Source organism: Ammospiza caudacuta, chromosome 3 (genome assembly GCF_027887145.1).
Source record: "Ammospiza caudacuta isolate bAmmCau1 chromosome 3, bAmmCau1.pri, whole genome shotgun sequence".
NCBI classification, from domain to species: domain Eukaryota; kingdom Metazoa; phylum Chordata; class Aves; order Passeriformes; family Passerellidae; genus Ammospiza; species Ammospiza caudacuta.
In genome coordinates this window covers 7518247-7535377 of record NC_080595.1, presented here as the reverse complement: position 1 = coordinate 7535377, position 17131 = coordinate 7518247, and the positions used below count along the sequence as shown (strand labels likewise).

The 17131-nt window shown below is 41.6% G+C and overlaps 1 protein-coding gene across 5 annotated transcripts in view; it reads right to left on the bottom strand.

Moving 5' to 3' along the window:
- ENAH (ENAH actin regulator) overlaps positions 1-17131 on the bottom strand; it is a 92370-nt gene that overhangs the window by 14296 nt on the left and 60943 nt on the right. For 2 of the 5 annotated variants that reach the window (XM_058801188.1, XM_058801190.1), the window contains exons 5-8: positions 5560-5879; positions 3551-3661; positions 1314-1621; positions 321-460 (exon numbers count right to left, since the gene is read on the bottom strand). In XM_058801188.1, the coding sequence (XP_058657171.1) occupies positions 321-460; positions 1314-1621; positions 3551-3661; positions 5560-5879 (879 nt within the window). Of the gene's footprint in view, positions 1-320; positions 461-1313; positions 1622-3550; positions 4361-5559; positions 5880-17131 lie in introns of all 5 variants that reach the window. The other 3 variants (XM_058801191.1, XM_058801192.1, XM_058801187.1) reach the window with 2 other exon arrangements.

Here is a 17131-nt window from a genome sequence, read left to right as displayed (position 1 = left end):
TTTACTGCAATTAAAGACTTATACAGCCTCATGAAAATTAGTGTTTTAAGAAGTACTTTCAAAGCACCTTCAAAGGCAAAGCCTTCCTGCCAAAGCAACTGTGCAATTTGAAGTCTGCATGCCTTGCCTTGCTGCTGCACAAAGGCTTACACAGAAGTACTGGATTACACTCACATAAAAATGGCTATTCATGAAACATGATCAGCTTCCCAAAGCAACCCTGAGCTGCTCTCCATCTGATCCCCAGCCAGCTGCAAGCCCAAATCCCACCTGTGTGATGATGACTAAGCAGCTGGAGCAGAGCAGGAACAGCTCCTCACCTCCTGGCCAGCAGGGCACTCATTTCTTCCATCAACCCACTGCCTCCCAAGGGAAGGGGTCCATTTCCACGGCCACCATCTGTTTTGGATGAAGCAGAGCCTCCTCCTCCTCCTCCACTCGAACTGGAGGAGTCTTCACCCTTCAGAGCACACAAAAAGACAGCAGATGTGCCAACAGAACGAGAGCTGACTTCATGGAACCAGCAAAGTTCATGTGCAAGAAAGGCACATATTGTATTTGCTGGGAATGTCCTGACAAAGGCAGGAATGATGAATCTGACTCCATATTCTCAGAAGGCTAATTTATTACTTTGTAATATTGTATTATATTAAAGAATACTATACTATACTATACTAAGAATACAGAAAGGATACTTACTCAATGCTAAAAGATAATAATGAAAACTCCTGACTCTTTCTAGAGTCCTGACAGAGCTTGGCCCCAATTAGCCAAAGAGTCAAAACAACTGACAGCAGAATCCAATGACTCCAAACACATTGCAAATGTGAGTACAACGCAGGAGAAGCAAATGAGATAAGAATTGTTTTCCTTTTCTCTGAGGCTCCTCAGCTTCCCAGGAGAAAAATCCTGGGCGAAGGGATTTTTTCAGAGAATGTGAATGAAACAAAGCTCTGACTTCCACTGGAATGGTGGCTCTTTGCTCAGTGTACTAGACATTAAACTGGTAAGATATTGGGCAAGAAAACACTGAATTTCAGCAGGAGAGAAGCACTTTTATCCATTCTTATCTTTTTCTCTGAGGCTTCTCAGCTTCCCAGGAGAGAAATCCTGGGTGAAGGGATTTTTTCAGAGAATGTGAATGCCACAGGCACAAGTGAAGAATGGCATGGGCTGGCAGCACATCCTGTAATGCTTTTTCCTTCATGAACTAAGCCTACCCCAAATACCTTGATACTGCTGTTGACCTTGACCAAAGCTTAGAAGCAGTGGGGGACACAGGAAGGTGAAAAAGAAACCAGAGCTCTATTTACCCGTGAGACTTTCCTAAGCTTGGCTCCAGCGAGTGCAGCTGCTAGTCCAGTTAGAGGGCGATTATCCTCGGCCACGAACCCCGCCGAAAAGCCCGAGGCCGGCAGGGGGGGAGCCGGAGGGGGCAGGGGAACGGGAGGGGCTTGGCTGGGCAGCGGAGGAGGCGGCGGCGGCGGCGGCGGCGGCCCCGAGGGCGGCAGGGGAGGAGGTGGCGGAGGGCCAGGAGGAGCCGGGGCTGCTATTGAAGACTGAGCTGGGCCAGGGGGCAGGGGAGGTGGAGGAGGAGGTGCAGGCGGTCCTTGGACAGCACCTAGTGTCAGAGAGAAAACAAACAGAAGACATTAGGGATTTGGAAAACAAAAGGTCTTGCTTCCATTGAAATGGGTGGTTCTTTTGCTCAGTGTACGAGACATTAGAACTGGTAAGATACTGGGTAAGGAAACACTAAACTTCAGCGGGAGAGAAGCATTCTTAAATAATGTACTAAAAAAATTACACAGGATCCTGTGAGAGATCAGACAGTTCCAGAGACATTTACATGAAACCCCACCAGTCAGGGTCTGTGCTGCAGCCAAGAACAGCTTTACACCAGGAAACAGGCAGAGAGTAAAGTCAGGCATGAGCATCGTAGCAGGAGAACCACAGGGTGTGCTCACATGATGCTGAACAGTACCTTACTGCATTAACAAACCCTAACACACCACCCAAACATCTGAACCCCTGAACTGTTCCAGTGCCAATGCTAACTTCTAAGCTGTATGTAAATCTTTCCTTTAAAATAATCCCAGCAATCAACTTTTACAATTCAATACAAACAGTAATTAGTGAGTTAGAAGACTGACATATTTCAAGCTAATGGGAAGAAGCCCTTCTATTTTTTATCTATCATTCTTCTACTTATTTAAATTCACATTGTTATCCAAATACAAAGTGTACTTTGGAAAAAGAATATTCTGATGATCACTGTACTATTATTATTATTATTATTATTGGAAGAGTTTAAGAAATCTTGACGTAGACAACAGCTCCACACCTCCACAGATCCTACCTGTGTCTCACCAAAACCACCAAAAGGCAGGCAAGATACTGCACAACTACCTTAATCTCTAAAGGCAGGAATTTCACATATGAGTCTTCCTGGTCTCCTACTCTGCTACCACTGCAGAAATTCTGTTAAACCCTCTTGGCATCACTCACTGTCCAAGTGCACACTTTTATTCCTACTAGAAGTGAGGCCATTTATTCTATTTCCACTCCATCCCAAAGCAGCTCAGACCTTCATTTCAGACAGGAGGATATAAACAGGGTCCATTCTGCATGGCTTGTACCAAGCTGCTTATCCCCCAGGAACCCCTCTGCCCACACCTTTGGAGCCGCTGCAGAGTTCTGTACAAAGACCTACATCTACTAAATCCACCTAAATCTGTTAAATCAGTATAAAAGCAGGTTAACAAAGACATGTATTACCATGTTAACAAAGACATGTATTACCATGTAAAATGCATTTCTATCATATTGGTGGAGTGTTCATTAAGGTTGTCACCTGCTTAAATCAAACTTATTGTCCAAAGTCTTCTTAGCTACACTGGTAAAATACTGCAGAAGGACCTCTCTCTGCAGAAGGACCGTCTCCCTGTATCTAAATACACATGTATATATGTATGTGCACTAGGCAATGTATCTAAATACAACCACTGCCCAGAAAGAAATGCTGTAGGTGCACACATTACTTTCTAAATTTGAAGTATTCCTTACTAAAAGTCATTTACACGTCCAAAGCCACACATGTGCTCCTCTAGGTTGGCTGCCATTAGGAAATGGATGATCTATGAACTAATGAAGTGGTAACACCACTTCTCAAATAAACCATGACCTCACTGAAGGCCATTTACATGTCCAAAGCCACACATGTGCTCCTCTATGTTGGCTGCCATTAATGATCTGTGAACAATGAAGTGGTAACACCACTTCCCAAATAAACCAACAACGCAGGGTTTACCAAGCAAGAATGTGACCAATTGTGTTCTCCAAAGGCGAGTTCTTAAGAAATGAGGATTTTACTCATGACAGGCCACAGAACATTGGCTCCTAGGCACAGAGCTCTTCCATTTCCCTTACCCCAGCAGTGTTGGGCATTAGGATCAGTGCAGCTTGGGGAGCACTGTGCTCATGCCTGGGGGCAGTCAGGGCTCTGCCCTGCCCAGCTTAGCGCATTAGTAGCAATAACAGAAAGCCTTACCCTGCTGGCTCGGAGCTTCAACCGGCTGAGAGGCTGCCTGCAAGACTGGCTCAGAAGCAGAGGAGTCTCCCAGCACAGAGTTTAGAGAGTTCTCAACAGAGGCAGGGGTAGCTGCAGAGGGAGAAGGGAGAACACTAGGCTTGGATGAGGGAGTCGAGGCATTCGGGGAGTTGGGAGAAGGAGAAGCTTGAGGCCCAGAGAGTGACAGAGGCGGAAAGGAAGGCAGCGGGGGGGGAGGAGGTGGCGGAGGCGGCGTTGAACCTGAGGTAGAAGGTGAAGGAACCGGATAAGCCAGGTTTTCGGGAAGCCCGTTGGGAGCCGTGGGAGAAGACGTGGACGCTTGGGCCGCCGCGTTGGAAGCCGCCACGGGCAGGACGGGTCTGGGCCCGGCGGCCTTGCCCGGAGGGCTGCTGATCATGACCGGAGGAGACGGGGGCAGGGGCGCGAAGCTGGGCGCGGCCCAGGCCGCGGGCCTGCTGCTGCTGCTGGGAGGCAACGTGGCCGCGGCGCCCACGGGAGAAGGGGGCCGGGAGCTTTTGTTCACGGGCCGAGGAACCGTGGCGTAATGGGGGAGAACGGGGTGGAAAGCCGAGCCTAGGGATGTAGCAAAACGCGATGCAGAGTGCCTTAGAGGCGGTGTAGGGGGAGTGGAGGTCGGTGGTGCAGAAGTCACTACAGCGTACTCCGGTGTGGCCTCGGCCATTGGCGCTGAGACTGCTTTTGCATATGATGGAGGAGGTGCTGAAGGAGGCTGGCAACTGGAGTATTCAGGAAGTGGAGTGCTATACGGGGAGTTGTCGAAAGATGGAGCTGGACAGAAGATGGAAAGCAGCAGCAAAGGCAGGATAAAAAAAGGAGAAAGAGAAAAAGGGAGCTAATGAAGCAACAAAACCAGCATTCGAACAAAATGTAAAAATGTAGACTACAGTTAGTACCAGAGGATTAGGCACAAGTGAAAATACTGTTAGGAAAGTTTTACATATTATCAACAGCTGCTCTTAAATTTTACCAACTCTTTTTGTGCCAACAACTGAATTTACAAGAACGTTCTAGAGAAAGTTTTCTCAAATCCCATCTGTGAGATGGGTTAGATATTGGGTTGAGCAATCAGTCTTTTACCAGCTTTTATCTTCTTGTTTGGTTGCAAACTGCAAGCAAATGTAGTGATCTTAACATTTGTTTCAACTCTTACCATAGGCAGCAAGTGTCATCTCTCTATACCCCAGAAAAAGCTGCATAGCAAATATTGAAAGTACTGGGAATAAAGCTACCAATAAAATCCTCTGCTCTAAAATGACTTACATAGTATTCCTTGACTTTCACCATGAGCTGACTTATGTAAATTGAGTTTGAGACTGAAGAACAACCAAGCGCTTGACTAATGTTCCATTATATTACCAAAATGAGAAAGCTTTCAGTTATCACTGGATGCTTTTCCACAGGCAGAGCATTATCTTATCTACAAATACATACAACACATTTCACTGAAATGTTACTACAATGATAGATTAAGCAAGGCTTCAGACTGAAAAGCATTTCTCACACTATTGCTTTGCCTTATATAGCAACATACCTTCTATGTTAACACACTCAACCTGATACCTTTTAGGGGTTTTTTCCCAACTTATATAATGACAACATGTTTGTTGAATAGAGCTAAAAATGATAAGGTATTTAGAAAGTTTAACTCATCACACTTCAACCAATATTGGAGGTGCCCAAAATGATTCAAGTTCTTCCACGCAATCAGAGAGTACGGCAACGGAGTGAGCAAAGAATGCAAAAAAATTTATTTCAGAATTAATGGAAAATTATGACAGGAAAGTCAAATATCTTAGACTTCTTGCCATAGAAAAAGGGAAGGGATTCCAGCCAAATGAAGCCTGAAATACTGACTGTGGCTACACAGCTCTACACCCTTGCCATTTGTTGGTTCTCTCCCACTCCATCACCCAAACACATCAAGAGCGGTCTAGCTGTAGAACACGCTCGGATTTTGAAATTCTTACCAGCATTTGAAATTCTTCTCTCTCTTTCCCATTCCAACTGTTCCCTTTCCAACTGTTCTTGCCGCTCTCTCTCTTGCCTCTCCCGTTCGAGTCGTTCCAGTCTCTCGCGGTCCTGCCTCTCCTTCTCCTGTCTCTCCCTCTCCAGGCGCTCCTGCCGTTCCCTCTCCTGCCGTTCCCTCTCCAGCTGCTCCTGCTCCAGGCGCTCTCTTTCCAGCCTTTCCCTTTCCAGCCTCTCTCTCTCCAGCCTCTCCCGTTCCATCCGTTCGCGATCCAGCCTCTCCCGTTCCAGCTCCTTCTGCCTCTGCTGCTCTTGCAACTGTCTGCAGTGGTGAGAAAAGGAAAGAGACTCAGCTGCAAAGTGAAAACCAAACACCTCAGGCAGCTCTTCAAAGGACAAGGACATAAACCAACAATCCTGGAAGCAGCCAGAACAAAAGCACAGCATTTCTACCTACCTGGAAGTCTTAATCCTAACACGCCACTTTTCTGAGCTGGATAATAGTTTTATTATGTTTACAGTAAAAAGAATCACATATCTGATTTCCTCTTTACTAACTGAACATTCTGAGAGACAAACTTCAAGAGGTAATTTACTGCTCATTTAATAACTGATACAATCTTCCCAGTTTGGGATATGGAGTTACATTTGTTCTTTGCACAGTATTTTATACTCACAGCAGTGAATAGAAGTACAGTGAAATAGCACTAACACAAATACTCATTAAAAAAAAAGAAACACCTCAAACAAATTATGGTTTTTGGATTAACTAGTCAGACAGAATTCGTCCATATTTTATTTTATTCCATATCCATCAAAATGCACACGTGTCCATCCTCACTTGCATCCTAACAGACACACAGCTGAACTGGCAACAACATGAGAACACCCTGAAGGCACAGGAAAAATGGACATGGTCAAAAAAAATCCAGGGTGCAGCAGCCAAGGAAACACTGCAGGGAGCTGGCAGGGCTTGCAGCTCATGGGAGGCTTTGCAAAGCAAAGCAGAGAGGGGGAAGATGTGAAGAGGAGGAAAACAAGTAAAAGCCAGGCAGTGGAAATACCCTAAGGGTAAGAAGAAACCTTGCAAAATTCTCTGCCAAAGCCACTGGGTTGGCTGAAAGGACTTTCTTAAAAAAAAAAAAAAATGCAGTGGGAAAAGCTATATACCACCTGTCTGATCCTTTCTTCTCAACTCGTTCTGTATTTTCTTTAGGGTTTTTTAGGGCTTTTCAAAAGATATATCCTCTTAGTTGGTTAAAATACAACTTCTTGATTTTCAAAGCTTTTTCATCTCTTGGGGATAACTCAGTGATGGAACAAAATTAGGCTGATCCTCCTCCCAGCTGTGGCCAGTGTGTTCCTGTCAGTACTAAACACTGAAAATGCTGCTAGTTGTTGTTCTCTATTTAATTCTTGTTTCCAAAAAAAGAGATAAATCACAACAGTTAGAAAGAAAATCTGGTCTACAAAGCACAGAGCCATTTTTTCTGCCATGTTTCAGAAGCAAACTGATGACAGCTTCTCAACAAACAAAAAGGACATCCAGCTCTTAACTATAAAGCAGAGAGGAGATCTGAATTTTGACACCTCAAGTTAACAGATGTGTGTTTTCTATATTACGCCACTGGGCAATTTAATTTGGACAGTCATTGGCAATATTATGCTGTGTATGTAGAGTCATAAGGACAGAATTCTGAAAAGGGAACTTCAGCTGTTTCACTCCTTTTCATGACTAGAAAATACCAGCATAACTGCAAATTCCAGCCCATGAACTATTGTTATTGAAATCCATTCCATTTTCAGACCATTGTTTTTCCTTTAAAAACAAAAAAAAATTTACAAATTTTAAAATTTTATTATTTCTATAACCAAGTTGTTGTTGTGCACAACAAAAGGCCTTTTTTCACTACCTAACTCATTACCCATCAGAAGCAAAAAACCAGTTCTGCTCCTTGACCATTTCCTCCCTCAGCCACAAACCAAAGCTGTAAGAACAGTCACTATGAAATAAGAGCTGCAACCCAGCTTTTGTTAAATGACTGATTTTTAGTATCTGAAATCTACTAAAACGTCTGGTGATTGACCCATACAGATTTGGAGTCAGTAGAGGAGCTCTAGAAATGTTAATATAATATAATGAACATAATACAAACCATAGAAATATTAATTTAATACCTCCAAGAGGTATTAAAAATATTTTTGATGTTACACTTTTGCTTGTTCTGTACAAAACTGATTTGACTATGTGCTCCTTTTTCTCCTCAGATAAAACCTATTATTAGAGGAAAACAGGGTTTTCATCAAGGCTAACTCCAGCTTGGTCAGGTTAAAATTCTTTTTTTTTTCCATAAAGGAGAAGTGGATGCACATGTTTGTACCTAAAAGACTGTTCAGAGCAGAAGACAACGCTGACAGATGCCAAAGCAGCTTTGTTTATTTCCATCATTCTTTTGCATCCATTTGCCAGAAATTAGCATATTCCACCTAGAAATGTACATTCTGTTCATCCTAAACCTAAAATGTAGATATGACATTTGAGATTATAAACATTTTAGGTTATATTTAGTTTATAATACTGGAAGGTATCAATTCCCTGGGTTTAACAACACATCAAGCTACTGCCAGAAAATTTATTTTTCTTTAGTTCTTCATTTCTTTACAGAAATAGAAGCTCAATATAGGTCACTCCTCACACAAGGGCAGCATTGCCAAGGCTGTTTTCCAATAAGCCATACCACGGGCTCTGCCATAATTTCATATTTCCATAAACAACTTGGAAAAGGAACAGTGAGGTGCTTGTCATAAAGCTCCTTAATAATATTTAGTTATTCAGGGCAGCAAGGATGATGGCTGATTATAAGGAATTACTGATCTTCTAATTCCAACTAACCTGGGAATAAAATTGGCAAATAAACCTTCACTGAAGTGAAGCAGGACAGAGAGAGAGAAATATCTGCTAAATGAATTTACAGAGTGCTGGACTTTGGGTTGCCTGTGGACCCAGGAGTGAGATCTAAGGGTTACAACAACATCCATTCATTGATGTGTCCTGTTCAAAAACCCCAACCAGACACTAAACATGAAGAAAGGATTATGGACAGTTCAGAAATAGCACCACCCTGCCTCACAATCCCTGCATCCCTTCTCCCACCTCAAAACAGGGAGAAAATCAGAACTGAAAAGACTTTAAGAGCAGCAGAAAAGTGTTATCAAATGTACCCAACACCTTCCATCTAAAAATAGTTTAGAAAGCTGTAATTCTGCATTCTGGGAAAGACAACTGGAGCTCTGAGTGATGGGGACACTCCTTCACAACAGCTGGGAGGAAAGAGTCAACGAAATAATGAGAGCAAAGCTCAAAAGAAAAGAGCAGCCCTGCACATCAGGCAGATGAGCTATGGAACTCTTTGCCAGAGTGATTCAAAGAAAAAGCAGGAAAAAACCCACAGGGAAGAAAAAATAAAACCCCAACACAACCATGGGAAATCACTTAGAAAACAGCAACTCCATCATGCAGAAGCTGTTGAACCAAGAGATGCCCAGAGGATGGAGAGCAGCAGAGGGAAGCATTCCAGGTGTTTGGCCTGGCCCAGAAGGGTTTGTGTCACACCAATATGCATCTAAGTGTTTAAATTTAGTCTGAAGCAAAAATTATTTCAACTGGCAATGAACACTATCAAATTATATTGACCAAATAAGATAAAAGACAGTGAAATAACCACTTTTATCCACACAGCACCTGAGTAACAAATTAGTCATTATTTAGTAAATATTGAGTAAGGCAGTATTTAACTTTTTTTTTCTTTTTTTTGGTAAAAGAATCCCCATTTCTTCAGAAAATAAAAGGAATAAACCCAGAATTTTTTGCCAGGAACAAAGTTAAGCACTTTGCTTACAATACAAAAGCTCTACCAAGAGAGGGCAGCAAAATACCTTGCAAGCATCTCTTATAAATATGAGATTAAATACACCATTGTTGAGAATAATTTCTCATTATATGTCACTGAAGCATCTCTTTGTCAACAAAGAAAAAAAAAAAGAAGGCAAAACAACAAGCAAAAAAAAAACAAACCCAAAAAACCCCACACCTCACAACTCACTACACTTCTGCTGTAATTTTAACAATTTTAATAAACCTTTTGAATAGCAAACCAAAAGGTGCATAGGTCAGATGCCAGTAATGCAATCAAGCTGCTTTAACACAACTTAATAAGCAAGGAAGATTCCATAAGCTACACACTAGATCTTAGCAAGTGTTACAGTTGCAGCTAAAAAAGATTAAGACCACATTTGATTATTAATGATAAAATTTAAAAAAATAAATCCCTCTGGCTTTGTTTAGTCAGCATTAGATAGTATAATTTTATTTTTAAATTTTGTCAAGAGATCAAAATTATATTAGACAAAAGCATTAGCAGATTAAGGAGAGTCATCACACACCAATTAAAGCGCATCTGAATGTCAAGACTGGTAGTTCAAGAACCCTGTGAAAGCAATACCTGAACACCCTTCAGTCTTAGAAAGCACATCTGGCCACCAGGACAACTTTGGAAAAGCTAAAGAGACACTCCAAATGCCCCAGAGAGCTGTCCTGTAGTGAAATGCTTGTTATGCAAAGACAATGTGATTATTCCAACTATTTCAGAAGTGTGACTTATTAAATGTAAGAGGTAATGTCCATGAAATAGCTGAGCCTGCTGTAGAGCTGCACATGTCAGTCACACACAAGGTGCTGTTACTCATGTTTAGATTCAGAGTCAACTTCAGAACCTCAGAATAGCTGGGAGCTCTATCACAGTGACTGCTCATGACACCTTCTTTGTGGATTTTAATTAGCTTCATGCCCAAAGCATTTTGGGAAAGTTCACTTTGGGGTGTTTGGGAGAGGCTCTTGGTTATTTTTTGTTTTGGTGGTGCTGTTGTTAAATTAGCTTACTTTAATATTGCACCAGCTCTTAAAATTATTTCCCCTCTTGCCCTTATAATTTTGTCCAGTTAAGGAGATACTGTCTGAGGATAAAGAAAGAATCATATTTACAATATTAACTCGTGACTTAATATGAGCATTAATCCTGCAGTTCTTTGGGCAGCCAAGCAGCAGGAGCATGACTACATTCTTGAAATAACACATGGGGGAAAAAAAAGATGCAGTGAGCAGGATTAAGCACACACTGTTGCATCCCTGCTGGAAAAAATCCCCCCACATTCTGTGATGGTGACAATGTTTAGAATTTCTCCTACGTGACAACTGCAAAACAGAATTGCAGTTAATTTACTTACTCGGGTACACACAAAGCCTTCCTGGCCAGCTCTTGATCATAAAAAGGAATAACAATTAAGCAGCCTTGTTGTCTCAGCTCCTGTTATTCTGTGAAATGAGCCAGCACCACATGCACACTGAGATCACTTTCCATTTAGCAAGTAGCACCACTTCATTCAAAGGCCAGTGTGAGTGATGGGTGAGTAGGAAGCTGTCTCAAACTATTTTTTTTTTTTTTTTATCTGTATTGGGGAAGGGGAAGGGAACAGATGGGTTTTTTTAATTTCTCCTCCTCGAGGTGAATGGCTGTGAGATCCTCTGGGCCTTTTGCTGAAGATCTCAACATGGTCAATCAAAGGAATGGAGCCCTCAGTTGATTGTGTTAAAATATGGCCATTACCACACAGGTTGAAGAGAATACAAAGATCTCAACCAGATTAAGAAAATTCAGTGTTTACTGGTAAAACAATATTCCAGTTCAGAGCAGACTTAAAAGCCAGAGAGAATCTGTCCTTTCCTGGGACACTTTCCCTACCTAAGCCTCCATATTTTGTCACCTGCAGCAGAGTCACTGGATTTGTACAAAACTCCTTCCACCAGAGCAAGGATGCCTTGAAACATGAAGAAACTCCAGCTGTGTCAAAACCCAGAGCTTCTGTCACAAGGGCACCAAGAGGGAAAAAAACCCCTATGAGTAACAAATGCAGAGCTGAAACAGTCTGGCAGGTCACCTTGCTTCCTCAAGTGGAAGTTGTGCTGTACATTCACATAAATCTTCAGCATTCTAACACTTGCTTTGCTCTTGGCTGTGAGATCAAGCCATTACATTTTTTCCTAAAAAGATGATAGGAAACTGCACTGAGGAGCCCATATATCAACCTGAATAACAGAGTTCAGCCACGAACCTGGAAGGCTCCTTGTCACAAAGCCAGATACATTAAAAACAGAGGTATTTCCATGAACAGTACAAAGGCATCTTTGTATCACATCCAAATTCAGGAGGCACTGAGCTGACAGACACTCCAAGATGAACAGAAACTTGTTTGAAGTATTTAATTTTAAAACTCACTGTAGAAAACAAAGATCCAAGACAAAGCCTGCAGAAAACAAAATATCTTGAGGAACAGACCTGACTGAAGCAATTGCTGCATTGAATGAAGAGGTCAGCTGCAGGCAGATAATTCATAATATTTGACAGCTGTTAGTTGCCATTTATGAACACATCAATTTCATATTTCATTTTTTCTTGGCAGAAAAACTGTGTGTCAAAGCAGGGCATCAAATCACTCAAAGATCAATATGAACACTATCCCAGTTTTGTCTGCTTAAAGATACAAAAACAAGGCAAATGAGGGGGGGGGAAAGAATTTCAATATGTGTATCAAAAGAAGACACCAAAAGCCATCACTTGAGTTATTAAAAAACAACGTGGACTTAAAAATATACAATTGAGGGGAGCTTTTCTGTGTCTCACATGGTGGTTTTTTTGCTTTTTTGAAAAATAGTTTCTTGCTTGTGCTGTTACTTTTTCTAAAATGACAAAGTATGTCAGAAGAGAGACCTAAGGATGACACTAAGAAGGCAGCATGAAGGTTGCCAGACTATTGCTGGTTGTAAGTATTGTAGTAATATTCTGCACTTATTGTTCAGAAAGTTACCATTCAGGCATTCAGTATAGGAAACCAAATGTGGTTCTAAGAAAGTACTCAACAGCTGATGCATCTTTCTTTCTGTGTTTCACTAGGGGTTTTTTAAGTTTTAAAGGCAAGAAATCCAGGAATAATACTATGCTAAATTCTAGAAGTAAATGTATCACATCAGCTATGATTAAAGCTGGGCTCATCAATCCAAACAAACTGAGCTGTTCAAGCTGGAGCTTCAGTGTACCCAGACTTTTGGGGCTGCCCTGAGCTCCTCTAACCCAGCAACAAGCAAGCCAGCAATGTTTGGAGTTTTATTCTCAAATGCTGTTAGCCCCAGCATGTGGGCACAGATAGCATTATCTAATCCAACAGTCACTACTCACTAGAACACATCTCACATGATGGTTTCTCCTCCTCCCAGCACTGAGTCACTGCAGCAAACACAGCAGCAGCTGGCTGCACACAGGCTACACAATGTCTGCCTGAGCCACAGGCACCAGCAGAGATGCAGGCTGACCTCAGCTCCATCTGAAACATGCTGCCCTCTACCTTGTGAGCACCAGGAACTCTCTCTGGACATCCACAGAAGTACATACAGACACAGCCAAACTACTTTAGCCCTGTTGAAACTATTACAGGGGGAAAAAATACTTTGACATGTTATTTTGAACTTAGCTCGTAGGCACAGGCACCAGTAACAGATGCAGGCTGACCTCAGTTCCATCTGAAGCACCTTGTCCTCTACATTGTGATCACCAGGAACATCTGGACACCCACAGAAGTAGATGCAGACACAGACAAGCTACTTTAGCCCTGTTGAAACTATTACAGGGGGGAAAAAGGGCTTTGACATGTTATTTTGAAGTTAGCTCCTAGCCACAGGCAACAGCACCAGGCTGACCTCAGCTCCATCTGAAGCACCTTGTCCTCTATGTTGTGATCACCAGGAACATCTGGACATCCACAGAAGTAGATAAAGTGGATACAGACACAGCCAAACTACTTTAGCACTGTTGAAACTATTACAGGGGGAAAAAATGCTTTGACATGTTATTTTGAACTTAGCTCGCAGGCACAGGCACCAGTAACAGATGCAGGCTGACCTCAGCTCCATCTGAAGCACCTTGTCCTCTACATTGTGATCACCAGGAACACCTGGACATCCACAGAAGTAGATGCAGACACAGCCAACCCACTTTAGCCTTGTAGGGGGAAAAAAAAGTGCTCTGGCATGTTATTTTGAACTTAGCTCCTAGGCACAGGCACCAGGCTGACCTCAGTTCCATCTGAAGCACCTTGTCCTCTATATTGTGATCACCAGGAACATCTGGACACCCACAGAAGTAGATACAGACACAGCCAAGCTATTTTAGCCCTGTTGAAACTATTATAGGGGGAAAAAAAGTGCTTTAACATGTTATTTTGAACTTAGCTCCTAGCCACACAGATGCAGGCTGATCTCAGCTCAGCTCCATCTGAAGCACCTTGTCCTCTACATTGTGATCACCAGGAACATCTGGACACCCACAGAAGTAGATACAGACACAGCCAAGCTATTTTAGCCCTGTTGAAACTATTACAGGGAAAAAAAGTGCTTAGGCATGTTATTTTGAACTTAGCTCCTAGCTTGATTTTTAATAGTTTAATCCTCTGATCAGGAGTACAAGTTCAGGAAAGTGTGTCCTGTTATGGCTCTTCAAATTTGCAGGAATTTATCTGAGTAATCAAAATGAAGTACAAGCATTAAACGTGCTCTTCCATCTTTAATATTAAATATTTATTCACCACTCCAAAATTCAGCATTTGCCACAGAGCTCACTCTCCTGTATGGTCACGCAAAGCTACTGAATATTTACAATATCTCAGTGCCCACACATTATGTACCATGGAATGAACACACACCACCCCCCAAATTTCATAATTCATGTACAAAGAGAAAATACATCCACAACCTGGAAATTTGCAAGCTGTATTGACACCAAACACAGGCAATCTCCACAGAGACTGAGAATCTTCATAAATAAGAAGTTCAGGATGCACCAATAACATAAGCTCAGCAGAAATTATCAGTATTTAACCTCTTTGCATCTTCCTAAGCAATCTCAGCTGCATAAACTTCACTTTGCATTATCTAAACTAAACTCCTGCTCTAAAAATCTGACCAGGTCAGCTTTATTTTCTGTCAAGTGCTTGACAGTCAGGACAGTTTCTACCAGACCATAATCCACATGGTGTCAGAGAAACCCAGACCAGACTTAGTCAGCTTGGTACAATGAGCAAGACACAGGAACTCAGAAGATTTGCCAAGTCTGACTGTTAAATGCCAGAGGTTTGTGAAGTGAGTTGCTGTATTTGCTCTGGAAATGACAATTTCTGCCACTCTGAACTGTGCTCTGCACCTTTGGTTCTTTCAGCAGCACTGAGAGGTGAGACTGGTTCAAATTGTGGTTTGTAACAAACACTTTACACAGGGTGAAATGATGATGTAATTAACTGCATTTATCATGATTTTGAAACACTGCACAAATCCGGGTCCTTACAGCTATTCCCAAAGTTCAGGCAGCTTTCTCTTGATCAGACACCATGGCATGTAACACTTCCAATGTCCATTTGGTTTTCCCTGTACATTAATGTGGTCTACAGGTTGGTGGTTCTCCCCTCTAAAAACAGGACACCTACTAGGAATTCTCATTCTATTCTAATCACCAAAATCTGCAACATCATATATCACATATCATCCAACCCCTCCTGTTCTCCTTCATTCTCATGTATCTCAACTCACATCAGCAACAAGGACTTGCTTTGCTCAGCAAAACACCAAAAGAAATTTGATTGCTACAGGTCCCATTAGTGCACTGATGCCTGTTTTTGTGCTCCTCACACTTCTACAGCAATCCTCCTCTCTTCCACATGAATTGAAAATTCCCTCTTGGTATCTGTCAAATGCTTTACCAAAGCCTTTCTGCTTTTGTGAAGAAAATACTGTCTGGGTCCAGTTTACTGTCCAATGTTTTATCTGTTACCAAAGTCAAATTAACAGGCTTTCATCTCCTTGATCAAAAGGGATTTAAGGTTTAAGAAGGAGCTTTTATGTTATAAGCTAAAAATGCATTAGCTGCAAGTAGCAAGAACTAGGTTTTATCAGTCAAGCAAAAATTAGTAGCCAGCCACTGTGATAAAGACATGAAGAGACAAACTAGAGACTTGAAATGCATTAGACAGAGGAATTCTAACAGACTAAGGGATCTATTAATGCTCTTGGATAAACCTCATTAAGCCTGATTTTCCTCATCTCCATCTTTTTAATAATATTATCTCAAACTAAGAGAACATGAGCTTTCCTGGCAGATGCTAGATCACAGAAGGACACCTGTACTCATGGAATTTTAGAAAAAAGAAGAATCTCAGCAGTAGAAAAACCTACTTTCATTGGCAACTCCCACTCAGTAGTGAATTCCAGTGAGTACAACTTGAACACAATTTCTTAAAAGGGAACCACAATAACCAAAAATCTTGAAAAGTTTAGAACAACTTTCAACTCCAGTTTCATGTTCTGCATTAAACAGAAAAAAGCTCACAGAACTGAAAGATTTGAAAGCAATTCTACTGATGTCATCAGAATACATCCATGCTTAATGGAAGAGTGGTCTCCTCAGCAGATCAATGTTACCAGCATCTACAGTTATGCTGTAACCATACAACACCCATTACACCTACCCATAAAGCCAGGCTAGTCTCTGAAAGCTTCACTACAAATGGAAAGAAAATTAGGCTAAAAAAAAAAAAGAAAAGCCCTTTTGATTCCATCTAAACCATGTCTATGCCCAGCTACAAACTATACAATCATATGAGTGGATGCTACTGACCTCTCAAACCCTAAACCAAAAAGCCAACAACTCCATCGTATTCATGTGTATTTCAGATTAGAGCTGTGTGCTCAGTTATTATCTAATCAATCCATTTGCCTTTTAAAGAAATCCTACTTCCCTGGAAGAAGCTGTTGGATAAATGGCACCATTTCAGAAGCAAAGCAAAGTTGGAAGCTGTACATCTAGCCACTAACTAGGGAAAAGTCACAGGCTGTGGGAAGTCAGTAGAAACAAGGTTACCAGGGACACACAGCCACGGGCAAACTTTTATTCCTTTAAACTACAATAGCTACATTGACACTGAATTGCAGGATTTTTTTTCCTAGCATTTCTACATATGTTTTCAAAACAGCTCAGGAGTATGTAATAAATACTAAGTTACAAGGAGGGAAAACATTTTATTTTAGTTAAAGAATAAGATTAGCAAAATTCAGAAAAAATGTTTTAATCTGTAAAATAAAAATCTTGCCTTCAAGTCTCTTATTTACTAAGAAACTGCTCCATTTGACAGTCTCTGAACGTGTACCAAAACTAAGAATCCTTCCACAGGATGTTATGAAACCCACACCATATCAATACTAAATTCTAGCACAGGCATACCCTGTGTTTTCCTTAACAGTATCACAAACCAAACTAAACCAAAGAAATAAAGTATTTAATAATTACAGTCCCTCCCAATATTCTGCTGTTGCATTTTCCAAACCTGTAATGTTTTTGAGTACTTACGAAAGGATTCGGTCGAGTTTTGGTCCATGACGCCCCTGAAGGGCAGTGGGGGGCTTGTACACCCTCATCATTC